The 17207-nt window shown below is 43.2% G+C and overlaps 1 protein-coding gene across 3 annotated transcripts in view; it reads right to left on the reverse strand.

Moving 5' to 3' along the window:
• ercc6l2 (excision repair cross-complementation group 6-like 2) overlaps positions 1 to 17207 on the reverse strand; it is a 115455-nt gene that overhangs the window by 36127 nt on the left and 62121 nt on the right. For all 3 annotated transcript variants that reach the window (XM_038804791.1, XM_038804792.1, XM_038804793.1), the window contains exons 12-14: positions 9992 to 10137; positions 9769 to 9864; positions 8077 to 8176 (exon numbers count right to left, since the gene is read on the reverse strand). In XM_038804791.1, coding sequence (XP_038660719.1) covers positions 8077 to 8176; positions 9769 to 9864; positions 9992 to 10137 — 342 coding nt within the window. The remainder of the gene's footprint in view (positions 1 to 8076; positions 8177 to 9768; positions 9865 to 9991; positions 10138 to 17207) is intronic.

The following is a 17207-nucleotide window of genomic DNA, read 5'->3' on the forward strand; positions in this document are numbered from 1 at the left end:
TGTACGTGCATTGGAGGCAGTACAGCAAAGGTTCACTAGATTGTTTTCTGGGATGAGAGGATTGTTCTTCAATGAGAGGTTGAGTAAATTGGGTCGATATTCTCTGGAATTTATGAGAGGTGATCTCATTGGAACTTTCAGGATTATGAAGGAGCTTGACAGGGTACATTTTGGCTGGGGAATATAGAACAAGCGAGCACAGCTTCAGCAAAACGGGCGATCTTTTAGGACTGAGACGAGGAGAAATTTTTTCATAGAAAAGGATCGTGAATCTTTGAAATTCTCTACCCAGGAGAATTGTGGGTATTCTGTGTGAATATATTTCAGGCGGAAATAAACAGATTTTGGTCTCTCAGGAAATCAATGGATTTGGGAGTGGGAAGGAAAAGGAAGTTGAAGCTCAAGATCAGGCATGATGATATTGAATAGTGAAGCAGGCTTGATGGGTCATATTGTCTAATCCTGCTCCTACCTCTTATGTTCTTCTATTGATGATAAAGAAGCTATTCACAATGGCAAGATTCTTGCACCTTACATGCACACAAATTCAGATGTTATTTTTCTTTATATTCCCTTCCCCTGTTTGACAAATTTGGTCATTACCTAGGGCCTGGGAGAAGGGGGTGCACAAGATGGCAAACATCGGCACTCTGGGGCTCGGGGAGCTTGGGCTCACTGTTGTAAGAGTTCTCATCATTGTCCACACTTGGCAGCGAGTCTCAGGCCTGAAAGGCCAGTTTGGGGAATCAGAACTGTCAGGTCAGCTCCAGTTATTGCAGCTGCTGTCTGACCTTTGGGCAAATTCGTAGTTCAATTTTTTTTAAAAAGCCCACCAGAAAACCACAAAGCTGCCTGAAGGTCAGAAGCAGTCTTAAATAATATTTTACAAATGTTTGGACCTGGTCCTGGACATCAGGATTGTTAGCTCCAGGGTAAATAACTGAATTTGAGAGTAAATTCGACAGGGATGTTAGCTGAACAAGCCTGCCCGTCCTGTGTGAGTTAGGTTAAAATTGCATCCTCTCCATTCCTCTTAAATAGAAGAAGTCTATCAATTATTTATAATTTAACACAGAAACTACAACTGGTATGTATAAGCATGACATATCTGAAATTAATTCTCCTCACACACGCACAAACAGCCTGTTTCCTTTTAATATAAACTTAATATAAACATTACCTATAGCATTTTTGTAATTTACAGTCCAGATCTTCTGCAAATAATTTGAAAAATAACCACAAATATATATAAACACAAATATATATGAAGAATCTAAACAGAAGCATATAGAACATAGAACAGTACAGCACAGAACAGGCCCTTCGGCCCTCAATGTTGTGCCGAGCCATGATCACCCTACTCAAACCCGTAACCCAACACCCCCCCCCCCCCAACCTTACTTTTATTAGGACACTACGGGCAATTTATCATGGCCAATCCACCTAACCCGCACATCTTTGGACTGTGGGAGGAAACCGGAACACCCGGAGGAAACCCACGCACACAGGGGCAGGACGTGCAGACTCCACACAGACAGCGACCCAGCCGGGAATCGAACCTGGGACCCTGGAGCTGTGAAGCATTTATGCTAACCACCATGCTAGCCTGCTGCCCCATATGTTGAGCAGCTCAATAAGTGCTATTGACCCATCTTGAGCGATTATAAACGTTACTGCTCAAGATGTCAAATCTGTCGTCAGCTAGTAGAATAAGAACTCTTAAGTAAAAAATACTACCTGAAGGCCAGGGCTTTGGGCAAGACTGAGGCTTTCAGGTGAAGAGTAACAGAAAGAATAAAAATAATTTGCATTTACATAGAACGTAAACAAGTCTTCACGATATCCCAAGATGCTTAAAAACCAACAAACCACTTTTGAAGTTATCCCTGTTGTAGGTAGGTGAACTAGGGGCAGCACGATGACACAGTGGTTGGCACAGGTGCCTCATGGCGCCGAGGTTCGATCCCGGCCATGGGTCACTGACCGTGTGGAGTTTTAACCCCCACAACCCAATGATGTGCAGGGTAGGTGAATTATCCACACTAAACTGTCCCATAATTGAAAAAAAATGAATTGGTACTCTAAATTTATAAAAAAAAGTTGAATTAGATACAAACAATTATAAACTGAAAAAAATAGGAAATGAAAGATCGATCAGAAAATGCGCTTTTGGTAGTGTTAGTTGAGGGAGAAATATTACACACAACATTGAAAACTGTATAGTTGAACTTTTATGTCAGACAAACAGTCTCCATCTAACATCTTATCCAAAATACTAGGGGCGAGATTCTCCGTTTCTGAGACGAAGAGCTGGATTCTCCGATTTTGCGGCTATTTCCGGAGGAAGCGTCTGGTCTTACAACGAAAGTCGGTTCCGCTCCTGCACCAATGCTTCGCCGGTGGGTGGCTAGCAGCCACACCACGTAAAGGCTTTACCTACAGACACAGACAGAGAATGGCCTGGTCCGTGGCCGCGCATTCGCACGGCAGCGACTTGTGGCGACCGCGCCGTACAACATGGCGATGGCCATGCGCGGACCTGGCCTGCCAGTTAGTGCCCCCTATAACGCCCCTCGCCATCCCCCTCCGAAGCCCACCCGGCCAGCGGAACGTCTCCCCTCCCACCTCCCGACTGTGGGGGTGCTGGACACACTCCACAGCCGCCACGCGAGGTCCCCGAAAATTGAGAGGACACACGACCGGGGACAGATCATTGGGGGAGGGCCTCAGGTGATGTCCTGAGGCTGTCCCAACAGCGTGCAGTGTATTCAGCGATTTGAGGGGGCGGAGCATCTGAAAAACGGCGCTGCCCGCCTCCGATTTCAGTGTAAAAACGGATTCTCTGGCCAATCGCTGAACGCGATTTCAGCATTGGCGATCGGAGAATCCCGCCCTCAGTGTCGACGCCTATAGAGAATCCGTGGACTTTCACGACAGAAAATTCGGCGCATCACCTGAACAGATTCTCCTACAATTAAGGGGCTAACACAGGTGCCGCGTGGAACACAACTGTTTCAAATTAAAAACGATACGGGATTCACCGGGTCCATGATCGACACTCAGGAGGCTGACAATCTGCAGCCACACGTGCACATTACACTCCCCACACACACTTATCCCAGCCAAAAAGATGGCACTGGCTGTGCTGGAGTGCGCCCAAACAGCTGATGGGTCGTCTGGGGCCAGAGGGCACCTAGGGGGCTGCCCTGGGGAGGACACCTATATAACACATGGCACCAGGTGAAAAGTGGGCTGTTAGCGGTGTGCCCAGCTGCATGGCTGCCTTGTCGACGGCAGCAATGGTGCTCTGTGCCCGTCCACCCGACCCCACAGTCCACTTCCTGGCCACCCCCCACTACTGCCTCCAGCCCTGGCAGAAGCCCCCCAGCCAGCGGCACAACTGTCAGCAAACTATGGCAATGTTGGACACCTTCCATACTCTCTCTCTCTATCAGGAACCGCCACGCCAGTTTCACGATTTTTGAAAGCACAAGTGAACAAATCCGTTGGGAACTCGGTCCATCAGAGGCGGAGAATCGCAGAGGTCCTGGAGAATACCGGATCGGTCCTGCTAATGATATGCTAACGTGTCTACTGTACGTGCGGAGCGAAATGCATTGGTGCCATTTTGGATGTGACGGAGAATCACGGTTTGCCGTCAAATTGGCGGCTGCTGCGCGTTTGCCGTCGGATCCTATTCTCCGCCCAATCGCAATTCCCGATTTTGCCGTCGGCTAACAGAGAATTCCATCCAACATTTCTCATAATGCTGCACTCCCTTAGTGTTCAAATCCATAACCTTCTGACTGAGAGGTGAACACTGCTACCAGCTGTGGAAATTTGACCCCAGAGGTTTTAAAAGCTGTTTAGATTTAACCATGCAATCGTGAAGTATGTTCAAAACGTTATTTAAGATCTTAGAAATTTCAATGACAAAGAAATAATGTTTAAATGATTCAATTAGTTCATCTTTATTTTCCTTTTATTTTTGACAGGCTCTCTGGCAGTTCAAGATTGGTTGTTTTTCCTAAGTACTTAGATTCTCATTGGTTATTCTATAGCTGCCTACCTTGCTTTTGATTTTCCCATTGGTCTATGAGGTCATCTAGCAATGCACTTCATTTTATGCATGAAAAGGAAATAAACAAGTTCTAATGTATGAACAGATCTTGGGAACACTATTTTTTAGAACATTTTCTAGCAGCAGTAGCACTTTGAAAATACCCAGGAAAGTACCATTATGGGGGCTTGGGTTTAAGAGCCGCGGGGTTATGCTGCAACTGTACATGACCCATGACCACATTTGGAGTATTGTGTGCAGTTCTGGTCACCTCCCTATAGAAAGGACGTGGAAGCATTGGAAAGGGAGCAAAGGAGATTTACCAGGATGCTGCCTGGTTTGCAGGATAGGTCTTATGAGGGAAAGTTGAGGGAGCTAGGGCTTTTCTCTTTGGAGCGGAGGAGGATGAGAGGCGACTTAATAGAGGTTTATAAGATGATGAGGGGGATAGATAGAGTGGATGTTCAGAGACTACTTCCTCGGGTGGATGTAGCTGTTACAAGGGGGCATAACTATAAGGTTCAGGGTGGGAGATATAGGAGGGATGTCCGAGGTAGGTTCTTTATTCAAAGAATGGTTAGGGTGTGGAATGGACTGCCTGCTGTGATAGTGGAGTTCCGACACTTTAGGAACTTTCAAGCGGTTATTGGATAGGCACATGGAGCACACCAGAATGACAGGGAGTGGGATAGCTTGATCTTGGCTTCGGACAATGCTTGGCACAACATCGAGAGCCGAAGGGCCTGTTCTGTGTTGTACTGTTCTATGTTCTGGATCTGTAGATCTAAGTGTACTGCTCAGGGCTTTCTTTTGAAGCTCACATGTTACCTTCCCCTGAAGTTGCTAAGACCTGTTGAGTGCAATCTATTGGGGAAATCAATGAAACAAGGCAAGGCTAAAGTTAGTCATTGCTCCAGCTCCTCCAAAGATTCCTTCCCTTCTGCTTTTGTCACTCCTTCAGAATCAGAATCTATGATTGGAGGAACAGCAAGGGTGGGAGAGAGTGAGCCTATGATTGGGAGGAGCTGGAGCAGTTATTCTCCTGCTCCTACTAGCCTCAATGCAGGAGTCCATCAGTTGCACTGAACAATTTGTGACAACGTCATTTGCAAAGCCAAGGAGAAAAATGAAATAACAGGGAGTCTCTGCCAGTAACCTGGCCTGAACATGTCTGTGGGAGCTGTCCACAGCATGAGTTACTCTCAGGGATCTGGAAACTTGCTTCTAGTGCTGTGGAGTTATCTTGAGTGAGATGAGAGAGTGCTGTGTCAGTGTGTCCGGTGAGGGAGGAGAGAGCGTAGGCAGCAATAGGTGAATGGGACATCCGCTCTCTTCTTCTCCCCTCCTTCCCTCCCTCTTACCTTCGACAACTCTATAACAATGAAACAACGCAAGCCGCAAAATGGAGATAGTTTTTTTTTCCTATACAGAACAGGCAATCAAAATATATAGAACATAGAACATAGAACGATACAGCGCAGTACAGGCCCTTCGGCCCACGATGTTGCACCGACATGGGAAGTCAAAAACTAAAGGCCATCTAACCTACACTATGCCATTATCATCCATATGCTTATCCAATAAACTTTTAAATGCCCTCAATGTTGGCGAGTCCACTACTGTTGTAGGTAGGGCATTCCACGGCCTCGCCACTCTTTGCATAAAAAACCTACCTCTGACCTCTGTCCTATATCTATTACCCCTCAATTTAAGGCTATGTCCCCTCGTGCTAGCCACCTCCATCCGCGGGAGAAGGCTCTCACTGTCCACCCTATCTAACCCTCTGATCATTTTGTATGCCTCTATTAAGTCACCTCTTAACCTTCTTCTCTCTAACGAAAACAACCTCACATCCATCAACCTTTCCTCATAAGATTTTCCCTCCATACCAGGCAACATCCTGGTAAATCTCCTCTGCACCCGTTCCAAAGCTTCCACGTCCTTCCTATAATGAGGCGACCAGAACTGTAACCAATACTCCAAATGCGGCCGTACCAGAGTTTTGTACAGCTGCAACATGACCTCATGGCTCCGGAACTCAATCCCTCTACCAATAAAGGCCAACACACCATAGGCCTTCTTCACAACCCTATCAACCTGGGTGGCAACTTTCAGGGATCTATGTACATGGACACCGAGATCCCTCTGCTCATCCACACTACCAAGAATTTTACCATTAGCCAAATATTCCGCATTCCTGTTATTCTTTCCAAAGTGAATCACCTCACACTTCTCCACATTGAACTCCATTTGCCACCTCTCAGCCCAGCTCTGCAGCTTATCTATGTCCCTCTGTAACCTGCAACATCCTTCCGCACTGTCTACAACTCCACCGACTTTAGTGTCGTCTTCAAATTTACTCACCCAACCTTCTGCGCCCTCCTCTAGGTCATTTATAAAAATGACAAACAGCAACGGCCCCAGAACAGATCCTTGTGGTACGCCACAATATGACAAACCTAAAAGCTTTTCTTGCTATCTGTGTTGCAGGTAGTGGATTTTCTCCCCAAAATTAATTTACTGTCACCATGTATATGCAATGTGCAGAAGATGTTAATGACAGTCATTGAAATCAGTGTTATCTGCACAATGTTATGAACAACTTATGGGATATTTTCCTGTCAAATTAACAATATTGCTAAATGCTGTTAAAATGAAATTTATATTCTCTGGTTTGTTTAATATGCATTGGAATTACTTAAAGGGTGCACACAAACTAATGTTGTATATTATCGTTACTGCTCTTAATATTAATGACCCAATTTGCATACAGGGGCAGCACGGTAGCACAGTGGTCAGCACTGTGGCTTCACAGCTCCGGGGTTCCAGGTTCGATTCCCAGCTTGGGTGACTGTCTGTGTGGAGTCTGCACGTTCTCCCCGTGTCTGCATGGGTTTCCTCCGAGTGCTCCGGTTTCCTCCCACAAGTCCTGAAAGACGTGCTGTTGGGTAATTTGGACATTCTGAATTCTCCAGCTGAATACCCGAACAGGCTCTGGAAGATGGCAACCGGGGGCTTTTCACAGTAACTTCATTGCAGTGTTAATGTATTCTACTTGTGACAAAACAGATTATTATTATAAAATTGCCTCTTAGTGTCCAAAAGATTATGTGGGGTTACTAGTTAGGGTGGAGGCGAGGGATTAAGTAGGGTGCTCTTTCCAAGGGCTGGTGCAGACTCGATGGGCAGAATGGCCTCCTTCTGCGTTATAAATTCTATGATTCTCTGAGATCCGGAACACACCATCAGGAGCGGGTCGGGTGAATTACAAAATGGTGCGGGGCCCGGAAACGGGAGAAGCATCAAGCCCCATGATTTGTGTCTTTGGCCCGTCATCAGTCTGACCTTGTTCCCCACGCACACATGCCCATCCATTCCATTCAGGAATTAGACAGAAAACAGAGGCCCTGGCTGATTTAACTGTACAACAATAAGTTATACAGTATTTATAAAGTGCATAGTGCTTTTAGCAGGCTTCACAGGGAGATTATAAAACAAATTATGACACTGAACCACAAAAGGAGTTATGAGCTCGATTACCAAAAGATGTAGATCCTAAGGAGCATTTTAAAGGAAGAAAGGAAGGTAGAGATGCAGAGAGTTTGAAGGAGGATATTCCAGAGCACAGTGCCTTGGTAGCTGGAGGCACAGACACCAATGTGGGTGTGATTAAAATCAGGGATGCTCAAGGCAGTATAAATAGAGAAGTGCAGGTATTTGGGAAGGATGTGGGGCATGAGGAGATTAGAGAGAAACGGGGAGGCTCGGCCAGGATATAGCTCCCAAGTTGTTCAAGGTATTAAAACAATGAAAAACTTTTACGAACCCAATAAATCCAACAAGGAGGATTTAGTTTTATAGGATTATCAGGGATCATTTTTGTTCATTTTTATATGCTTAGAACATTTGAGGAAAAAGTACCCATTTGATCAATTTAAAAAAGCTTGTTCAGAAATGCCTTAAAAGAATGAATTGTTATGAGGAGATGAACAGTTGAGAAAAACTTAATTGCTCACCTGCTTATAGAGCTGGCGCAGATACATTATTTCCTCAATCGTACCCAATGAAATTAGTCGGAACACTTTAACATCCCTGCATTGACCAATGCGATATACTCTACAGAGGTGGGGAAAAAATGAATTGTTGAAGTCAGGAGAAGTATGTTTTCGCCACTGCTAACCAGTCAGCGATAACGAGATATAAGTTAATGAGTCAGTAACTGAGTTTCACATATCTTTATATCAGTAAATATTACTAACACAAATGTTATTTTCAGTATTCAACTGATCAAAGTCGGAGGCAATTGAATTGACTAGCTGGCTTGTAATGCAGTACAAGACCAGCAGCGCGGGTTCAATTCCCGTACCAGCCTCCCCGAACAGGCGCTGGAATGTGGCGACTAGGGGCTTTTCACAGTAACTTCATTGAAGCCTACTTGTGACAATAAGCGATTATTATTATATTATTGCAAGCTGTGAAAATAACCCGATTAAAAAAAAATACTTAGTGGAAAACTGAACGAGAACACACAAAAAAACTGGTGTGAATTGTCTGCTGGCGGGATTCTCCATTCCGTTGGCAATGCGCCCCCACCCACATGTTTCTCGGTGGCTTTGGGTGGTCACAATGGGAAATCTGGTTGGCTGGCTGCAGGAATGGAGATTCTGGGTACCGACGTGCCGCTGAGGAACACGTGGCTGGGGAGGCGGAGGATTCACCCCAGGGTTAATTCATATATGCTGCTGCCCGCCTGAATTGGGTAAAAAAGGGAATCAATCTGACCTCCGCTTGGTGAAGATCAGGTGACTTGGAGGTTGCCTGTTGCCACTCTGCAAAATGGTAGAGGACGTTTCAGCAAGGTCTCATGTGTTGGAAGGGGTTCAAGCAAGGGCAGCAGAGGCCGCTTACTCCTGCAGAACAGATTTCATTGGGGCTGCTTAGTTGCTGGTTAATAGATCCTGATTTTCATATATTAATAAGGTTCGTGCCTAAAGCAGACTCCTTGGTCTCCTAAAGGACCCAATTAAGGCAGCAGTGGGCAGCAATTGAGTGGCAAGTTTTCTGAGGTAATTTGAACTAGGCAGCTGCACAATTCCGCAGGGCATGGTGCATTAAAACCACTGCCTATGAAATTTGTTTTCAATCTGCTATCCCCCTACCCTTGGAGGTGCAAAAGGGGATCCTAAAGAGACTGTGAGATCATAGGATTTCTGAATTCCTGAGCATTTGTTGAATTACTAACACATTATTTATGTATATCAATAAAACACATTTTCTGCACCAACGGCACTGATTTTCTTTATATAGCTCATGCTGTCTTTTAAATGTGAAAATTGGGTTCATGCGAACATGTCAATATTTAAGGGGTTGGGGGGGGGGGGGGGCACCCAGCTGGGTGGGTAGATGGGTCCTCACGCGGGAGAGAATTAAAAAACTACTGGCCTAAGATAATTTCATTCGTACACTTCCAATATCATTACTTCTTATTATAAATTTGTTAAGACCCTCTGGTTGGCTGTTGCTACTGACTGAAATAAGTCTGCTTGTCCTAACAGGAGGGGAAACCAGATGAGTAGTTGCCATTGTGGCCATAGTTAAGTGACCACCAGTAGCTGGTAGAATGCAAGCTTTAGGATGTCTGGGAGAAGAATGGCTCTTAAGAAAACATAGAAGAGTCCAACAATGGAGCAAATAATTTAGTCACATACCTGTCAATAGCTTGCAGATCATTAGCTGGATTCCACGTTGGGTCAAATATCACAACAATATTAGCTCCAACAAAATTTAGTCCTAAGCCACCAGCCCTGTGATAAAACAAAAACAGATATATAATCAAATAAGTTATTACAGTAGTGATCTTTTTATACAGTATTTATTAAAGAAAAAGCAACTGAAAAAAATTGTGCACATTGCAAATTTTACATATCTTACATTGTGGACACCAAGCAAATGTTGATGTCTTGTGTACTGTTGAATTCCTTTACTATTTTGACCCTCTCTTCTGTCTTGGTTTTCCCATCAAGCCGTCGGTAATCCAATCCAGATGCCATACAGTATCTTTCCAGCACATCCAAAAGCTGATGAAATACAAACATTTTGCACAAACATGGAGTAAGCTCAGTCAATTCCGTACATTCCCGTACCAGCCTCCCTGGACAGGCGCCGGAATGTGGCGACTAGGGGCTTTTCACAGTAACTTCATTGAAGCCTACTCGTGACAATAAGCGATTTTCATTTTTCACATTGTCCACTTCCTCTTTAGACTCTGAGGCAATTGCCCAAGTCCTTACTCTAAACCTGGTACAAAAGTAAATACTTAATTTCAAAGATTTTGAATTTACAGCACCACAGTGTAGTTTTTAGTTGAAATGGAGTTCAGTTTTTTTCTATTTTTCCCTCATATTGAATTTAAGTTTTGTATTTTCAAAGGGTTCTTTCATGTTGTAAAACGTAATTGTTATTAAACATCCATTCTCTTGCCTTTTGATGCAAGTAAGTGGCGTCACTCCCTTGTTCTGTTAGTAGCAGAGACTGATTTTCTTTGTGAATTGTGCTCTTGCTAAAAGATATGTAAGAAGTCCCACAACACCAGGTTAAAGTCCAAAAGTTTTATTTGAAATCAAAAACTTTCGGAATGCTGCTCCTTCATCAGATGAAGTAAGGCAGGTTCACAAACACAGTAAACAGGTCTTTACAGGTGCAAACAGTGTGAGTGGAGGGAGCGATAATCAGAGGTAATCGAGGTGTGAATTGTCTCAAGCCAGGGCATCTGGTGAGTTATGTACACTAAGAATAAACAACAACACCTCCTCCACGATAGTCCTCAATACTGGGGCCCTGCAAGACTGTGTACTTAGCCCCCAACCATACTCCCTATACACACACGGCTGCGTGGAAACATTTGGTTCTAACTCCAGCTATAAGTTTGCTGACGTCACAACACGTCACAACCATAATGGGTCGGATTTGGAACCATGACAGGAAGGAGATTGGGAACCTAGTGGAGTGGTGTAACAACAGCAATCTATCCCTCAATGCCAGCAAAACTAAAGAGCTAGTCATTGACTTCAGGAAGCAAAGGACTGTACACACCACTGTCTGCATCAACGGGGCCGAGGTGGAGATGATTGACAGGTTTAAATTCCTAGGTATGCACATCACCAAAACTCTGTCCTCATCCACCCACGTCGACGCTACCACCAAGCAAGCAGAACAGTGCTTTTATTTCCTCAGGAAACTAAGATTTGGCATGTCCACACTGGCTCTTACCAACTTTTATAGATGCACTATAGAAAGCATCCGTCTGGCTGCAACTCAGCCTGGTATGGCAACTGCTCGGCCTAAGACCGCACAAAACTTCAAAGAGTCGTGAACACAGCCCATTCCATCACATGAACCCACCTCCCATCCACTGACTATCTACAACTCCTGCTGCCTTGGGAAAGCAGGCAGCACAATCAAAGACCTACCTGGCTTACTCACTCTTTCAACTTCTTCCATCGGGCAGGAGATTCAAAAGTCTGAGAACACGCACAAACAGATTCAAAAACAGCTTCTTCCCCACTGTTAGCAGACTCCTAAATGACCCTCTGATAGCCTAATCTGATTAATACTACACCCCTGCATACTACACCCCTGCATGCTTCACCTGATGCCGGTGTCTATGTATTTGCATTGTGTACCTTGTGTTGCCCTTTTATGTATTTTCTTTTCTTTTCATATATTACTTGTGACAATAAGCCATTATTATTATTAAATGGTCTGTTTTGAGCTGCTCGCAGAAAAATACTTTTCGCTGTACTTCGATACTCGTGATAATAAACAAATCCAATCCAATCCAGTGTGGTGGGGGTTACATGTAATGTGACATGAACCCAAGATCCCGGTTGAGGCCGTCCTCATGCGTGAGGAACTTGGCTTCTAGATTCTGCTCGGCGATTCTGCGTTGACGGGTGTCTTGAAGGCCACCTCGGAGAATGTTTACCCGAAGATCGGAAGCTGAATGTCCTTGACTGCTCCACTCACACTGCACCTGTAAAGACTTGTTTACCTGTAAAGACTCGCATTCCAACCATTCTTCACATTCCAATCTGTAATTTTCTTGTTATTGTGTGTCTCCTATATATGCTGTGTTTGTGAACCTGCCTCCACTTCACCTGATGAAGGAGGAGGGCTCCAAAAGCTTGTGATTTTAAATAAACCTGTTGGACTTTAACCTGGTGTTGTGAGACTTCTTACTGTGCCCAACCCAGTCCAGCACCGGCATCTCCACACCATAAAAGACATGTGAGCTATTTCCTCCCCAGGTCCAATGGAAAAAGAAACAAGGGTGAGTGGCAGCAGGTGACTTATCTTGTGCCACTTTAACATAATAAAATTGAGAGTAGATATTGGAGAAAAAACAACTATACTCAAAGGGTAGATTTACCTTCACTCATTAAAACTCACTGCAAGTTGAAGCATGTTTTCCTTATATCAACTGTTTGGTTAAAAATTAGCAAACAGGGAAAAATATATTCAAAAGATTGAAAGAAGTATGCAATAATCTAGTATGCAAGATAGCACAATATGGGGAATATTCAAAACATAATTGGGTGCCATATCTGGTGAGTTATGTACTTAAGGGATAATGTTTAATTGTCTGGATGACCATTTTCCCCATTCTCTTCTTTCACTTCTGTTCTTAAATGCAGCCATATAGCTGCTTTGACATAGATTGGATGATGGTAACAATCTCTCACTGTGTTCAGGTATGGATGGAGGTTTAAAATAATAATGCACATTTCATTGTCTGCATTATGCTTGAAAATATTATTCAGTAGAAAAATTAAATACATATGCAATAATGACACTAGTTCTTGAATATGCAGCATATTTAAAAGTCACAAACTAGAAAATAATTGATTTGAGCATGTTATATATCTATGTTTCCTTCTTGATAGACATCCCTGGAATAAAAATGGGTCATCACATACCCGGGGAGGGGGACAAACTATTCTTGTTTATTTTGTTGAAAACTATTTGCTGCCTGCATTGGGAATAGTTTTTCACTGAAGAAATTGAGTCTCAGAGAATGCAGTAAATGTTCAAATAAAATTGCAATCACAAAATTAAAAGAATAAGCACAAATCTTTCCGGAGCTGAAATCCTTATGACAAATATATCAGCTCTTAAAGCTTGCCACAACCAATCAAATTATTTTGCAAAGCTTGCATTTTACTTAATCCAAGTTGGGGCATAGACTGATTTGGAAAACAGTCAATGGGGAGTACATTTCCTTTCAAAACAGGATCACTTTGCAAGGACCAGTCATCAAGCTGTAACTGGAGATACAAAGGCTGAGAATTAATGACAGGGAAAAGGTTTGATAGTGAGGATGTGGAGAAACTGTTTCCACTTGTGGGTACAAGGGGGCATACATGCAAGTTGCAATAAAATAAAGAATTCAGGAGATATTATTTACAAAAAGAGTGGTGAGAATGTGGATAGCTTTGATGCATAAAGAGGCAGTTTGATGATGCATAAATGAGAGGAAAGAGAACAGAGGAATACAAGACAGGCTGGAATGATGTAATTAGAATGAGGGTGATGGAGGAGGAGTTGTGTGGAGGACAATCCCTAGCATCGACAAATTGGGCCAAATGGCCTGTTTCTAGGCTGTAGGTTCCATGCATTAAATTCGTAACTCCACCGCAAGATAGAATTTTAACCTCCAGACTAAATGCTTCTTGGCTATGAAATGTAAGAAAAATGTAGATACTGGAAGTCAGTGTGTCAATATAATATCTGATGTTGCCGAAGTAAATACCCTGAAGTATAAAATATAATTTTAAGAACATAACTTCATTTTTGAAAAGAGTAACTGAGATTTATTTTTAAAAAATGATTCAAAGAGATGATTGGATGGCCATATGCCTAAAATAACACCTTGTTAATAAAAACAGCCAGTTAATGTGGATAATTTTCATTTCTTCTCAACACTCTCCCTCATGAGCACTGGTTCCTGCCAGTAATCTTATAATTTTAAAATAGTCTGTTCCTCAAATATAACTACTCTTTGAGCAAAATTATGTTCTCACAACACTGGAAAGGAAAGGCAATTTTAATTAATGAAACTTGGAGCAACATATAGCATTTACACTTTATGGATTTTCAGGCAAGAATTCATTGAGAAGTATAAATGAAGTGGAAACTACAATTTTACTGAATAGAGTTTTTGCTCTGGAGATAATGCATGTACTTTGCAATGGAATGCTTTCTCCAACCCAGAGTAACACCAAGAATAGAACTAATTTTACATCAATACTTTCCAGAGTAACTCAAATATACAGCTCCAGGGTCCCAGGTTCGATTCCCAGCTGGGTCACTGTCTGTGTGGAGTCTGCACGTCCTCCCCCTGTGTGCGTGGGTTTCCTCCGGGTGCTCCGGTTTCCTCCCACAGTCCAAAGATGTGCGGGTTAGGTGGATTGGCCATGCTAAATTGCCCATAGTGTCCTAATAAAAGTAAGGTTAAGGGGGGGGTTGTTGGGTTACGGGTATAGGGTGGATACGTAGGTTTGAGTAGGGTGATCATGGCTCGGCACAACATTGAGGGCCGAAGGGCCTGTTCTGTGCTGTTCTATGTTCTATGTTCTATATTTGTTTCTTTCATCTGATCATCAAACCATTTTATTTGATCATAATGGGGCTGAATAAATTTACTATTCTACCCTGAATCATTCTACTGCATAGTGCAATTCCAAATCACAAACACAACACTTCCAAGTTTTATGCCATCAGCAGATTTTGAAGTTGTGCAATGTACACCCAAGTCCAGGTCGTATCTATATATTAATATAGATCAAAAAAACAGTGATCCTAGTTCCAACCCATGGAGAACCCCACTGTATACCTTCCTCCAGTCGTAAAATCAATTATTCACCACTACTCTGTTTCCTATCACTCAGTCAACTTTACATCCATGGTGACACTATTACTTATACTCCATGAGCTTCAACTTTGCTGACAAGTCTATAATACAGCAGTTTATCAAAAGTTTTTAGGAAGTCTATGTACATGACCACATTACCCTGAACAAATCCTTCCGTTACTTCATCTAAAAACTCAATCAAGTTAGTGAAACCCGATTTGTCGTTAACAGATTATAGTAGACATAAATGTTGTGTTATCTGGCACTCTACTAACCAGAATTTGTATGGGCAGAATATTACAGCCCTGACGCAATTGGAGGGGGGGGGGCTGTAAAATTCCGCCCTATGTTCCCCTAATACGAATTGTCACTTCACCAAGCGGAAACAATTATGAACTTATTGGGAACACGTACTGTATTATTTTATACTTTAGTTTACGTTTTAATGTACTGTTGAAGATTAAAGTTAAAATAATCATGGTCTTTACTTCCTGAGTAATTGCCATTAGTTCATACTACAAGTATTGGTAAATTGCCCGGCATTTGGCAATTTTGATTAGCCACCACCACCTGCGGTTCTCCCTGCGGAGAATAAAGATCTTTCCGTCATAAAAAAATTCATTTGTTAATTAATCAACAATTGTCCAAGGGTTTGTTAATTTTGTCCCAGATTATCTTTCTAAAAGCTTGGCCACTATTAAGGTTAGACCGAGTGGCCTATAGTTGCTGACACAATTTTTTGAACTAAGGTGAAACATTTGCAATTCTCCAGTCCTCTGACATCACCCCTGGATCCAAGTAGATTTGGAAGTTTATGGCCAGCGACTTTGCAATTTTCTCCTTTACTTCCCTCAATATCCTCGGATGCATGCCATCCAGTGTTGGTGACTTATCAACTTTAAGTACAGCTAGCTTTTCTAATACCTCTTTGTCAATTTCTATCATAGCCAGTGCCTCAATTACCTCCGCACTACAATCACTAGTGCAACATCCTCCTCGGTAAAGGCAGACATAATTATATATTTAGTACCTCAGTCATGCCCTTAGCCTCCATGCGTAGATTCCTTTTTTGATCCCTAATCAGCCTCACCCCTCCCCTTTCTACCTTTTTCTATTTAAAGGTATATGAAGCCTTTTGGATTCTCTTTTATGTTAGCCAGCAGTCTCGTCTCATGTTCTTTCTTTGTCTCTCTTATTTCCTTTTCTCATCCCCTCTAAGCTTTCTATATTCAATTTGCTTCTCACTTTTTTTTATCAACCTGACATCTATCATATGCACCCATTTTGACTTCATCTTATTCCCCTTTCTTTTCATCACCCAGTGAGCTCTGGCTTTCCTTGCCCTATGTTTGCCCTATGTGGGAATATACTGAAGAACTATAACGTGGCAGGCAGCTGAAGAAGACAAAGAAGCCACAAATGACAAAGATACTAGTCAGCTGATTTCATATTCGCAGTCGTTGGTTCAGATACTGACACTGCCTGTATATTAGAGGACAGCTCAGAGGTGAGAAATGCACATGGTGAGACACTGGATACAAGTGCACAATAATGAACAAGGATAACACAGTACCAGCTTGTTGAACAGCAAGGTTGTTCACAGGTTTTGTTGCACAGGACTCAGATGAGCTCTTCGTCAGGGCAAGCTACAGTCGTGTGATAAATAAAAATGCTCGGTGCACTGGGAAAACCTGCATGTATCCATTGTCAAGGAGCATGAAGGAGTGTCTACATCAACTTAACACAGGGTTTCCCCCAGAATTTGGAGCTTGGCCTTGGTGTAATGGAATTGGTGACGAAAACCATCAAAACATTTGTGGACCCAAACATGATGCAATGTCTGACAGTTGATGTCTCAGCTTCTATTGCTGCAGCTTGCGCCAAAAGTGCTGTAGTGGAAACATGTGTGCTTTAATCATAGAATTTACAGTGCAGGAGGAGGCCATTCGGCCCATCAAGTCTGCACCGGCCCTTAGGAAAGAGCACCCACTTAAGCCCACGCCTCCACCCTATCCCTATAACCCCATTTGGACACTAAGGGCAATTTATCATCGCCAATCCACCTAACCTGCACATTTTTGGACTGTGGGAGGAAACGGGAGCACTCGGAGGAAACCCACGCACACACGGAGAGAACGTGCAGACTCCGCACAGACAGTGACCCAAGCCAGGAATTGAACCTGGGACCCTGGATCTATGAAGCAACTATGCTAACCACTGTGCTACCGTGCTGCCAAT

The sequence above is a fragment of the Scyliorhinus canicula genome, chromosome 8 (genome assembly GCF_902713615.1).
Source record: "Scyliorhinus canicula chromosome 8, sScyCan1.1, whole genome shotgun sequence".
NCBI classification, from domain to species: Eukaryota; Metazoa; Chordata; class Chondrichthyes; order Carcharhiniformes; family Scyliorhinidae; genus Scyliorhinus; species Scyliorhinus canicula.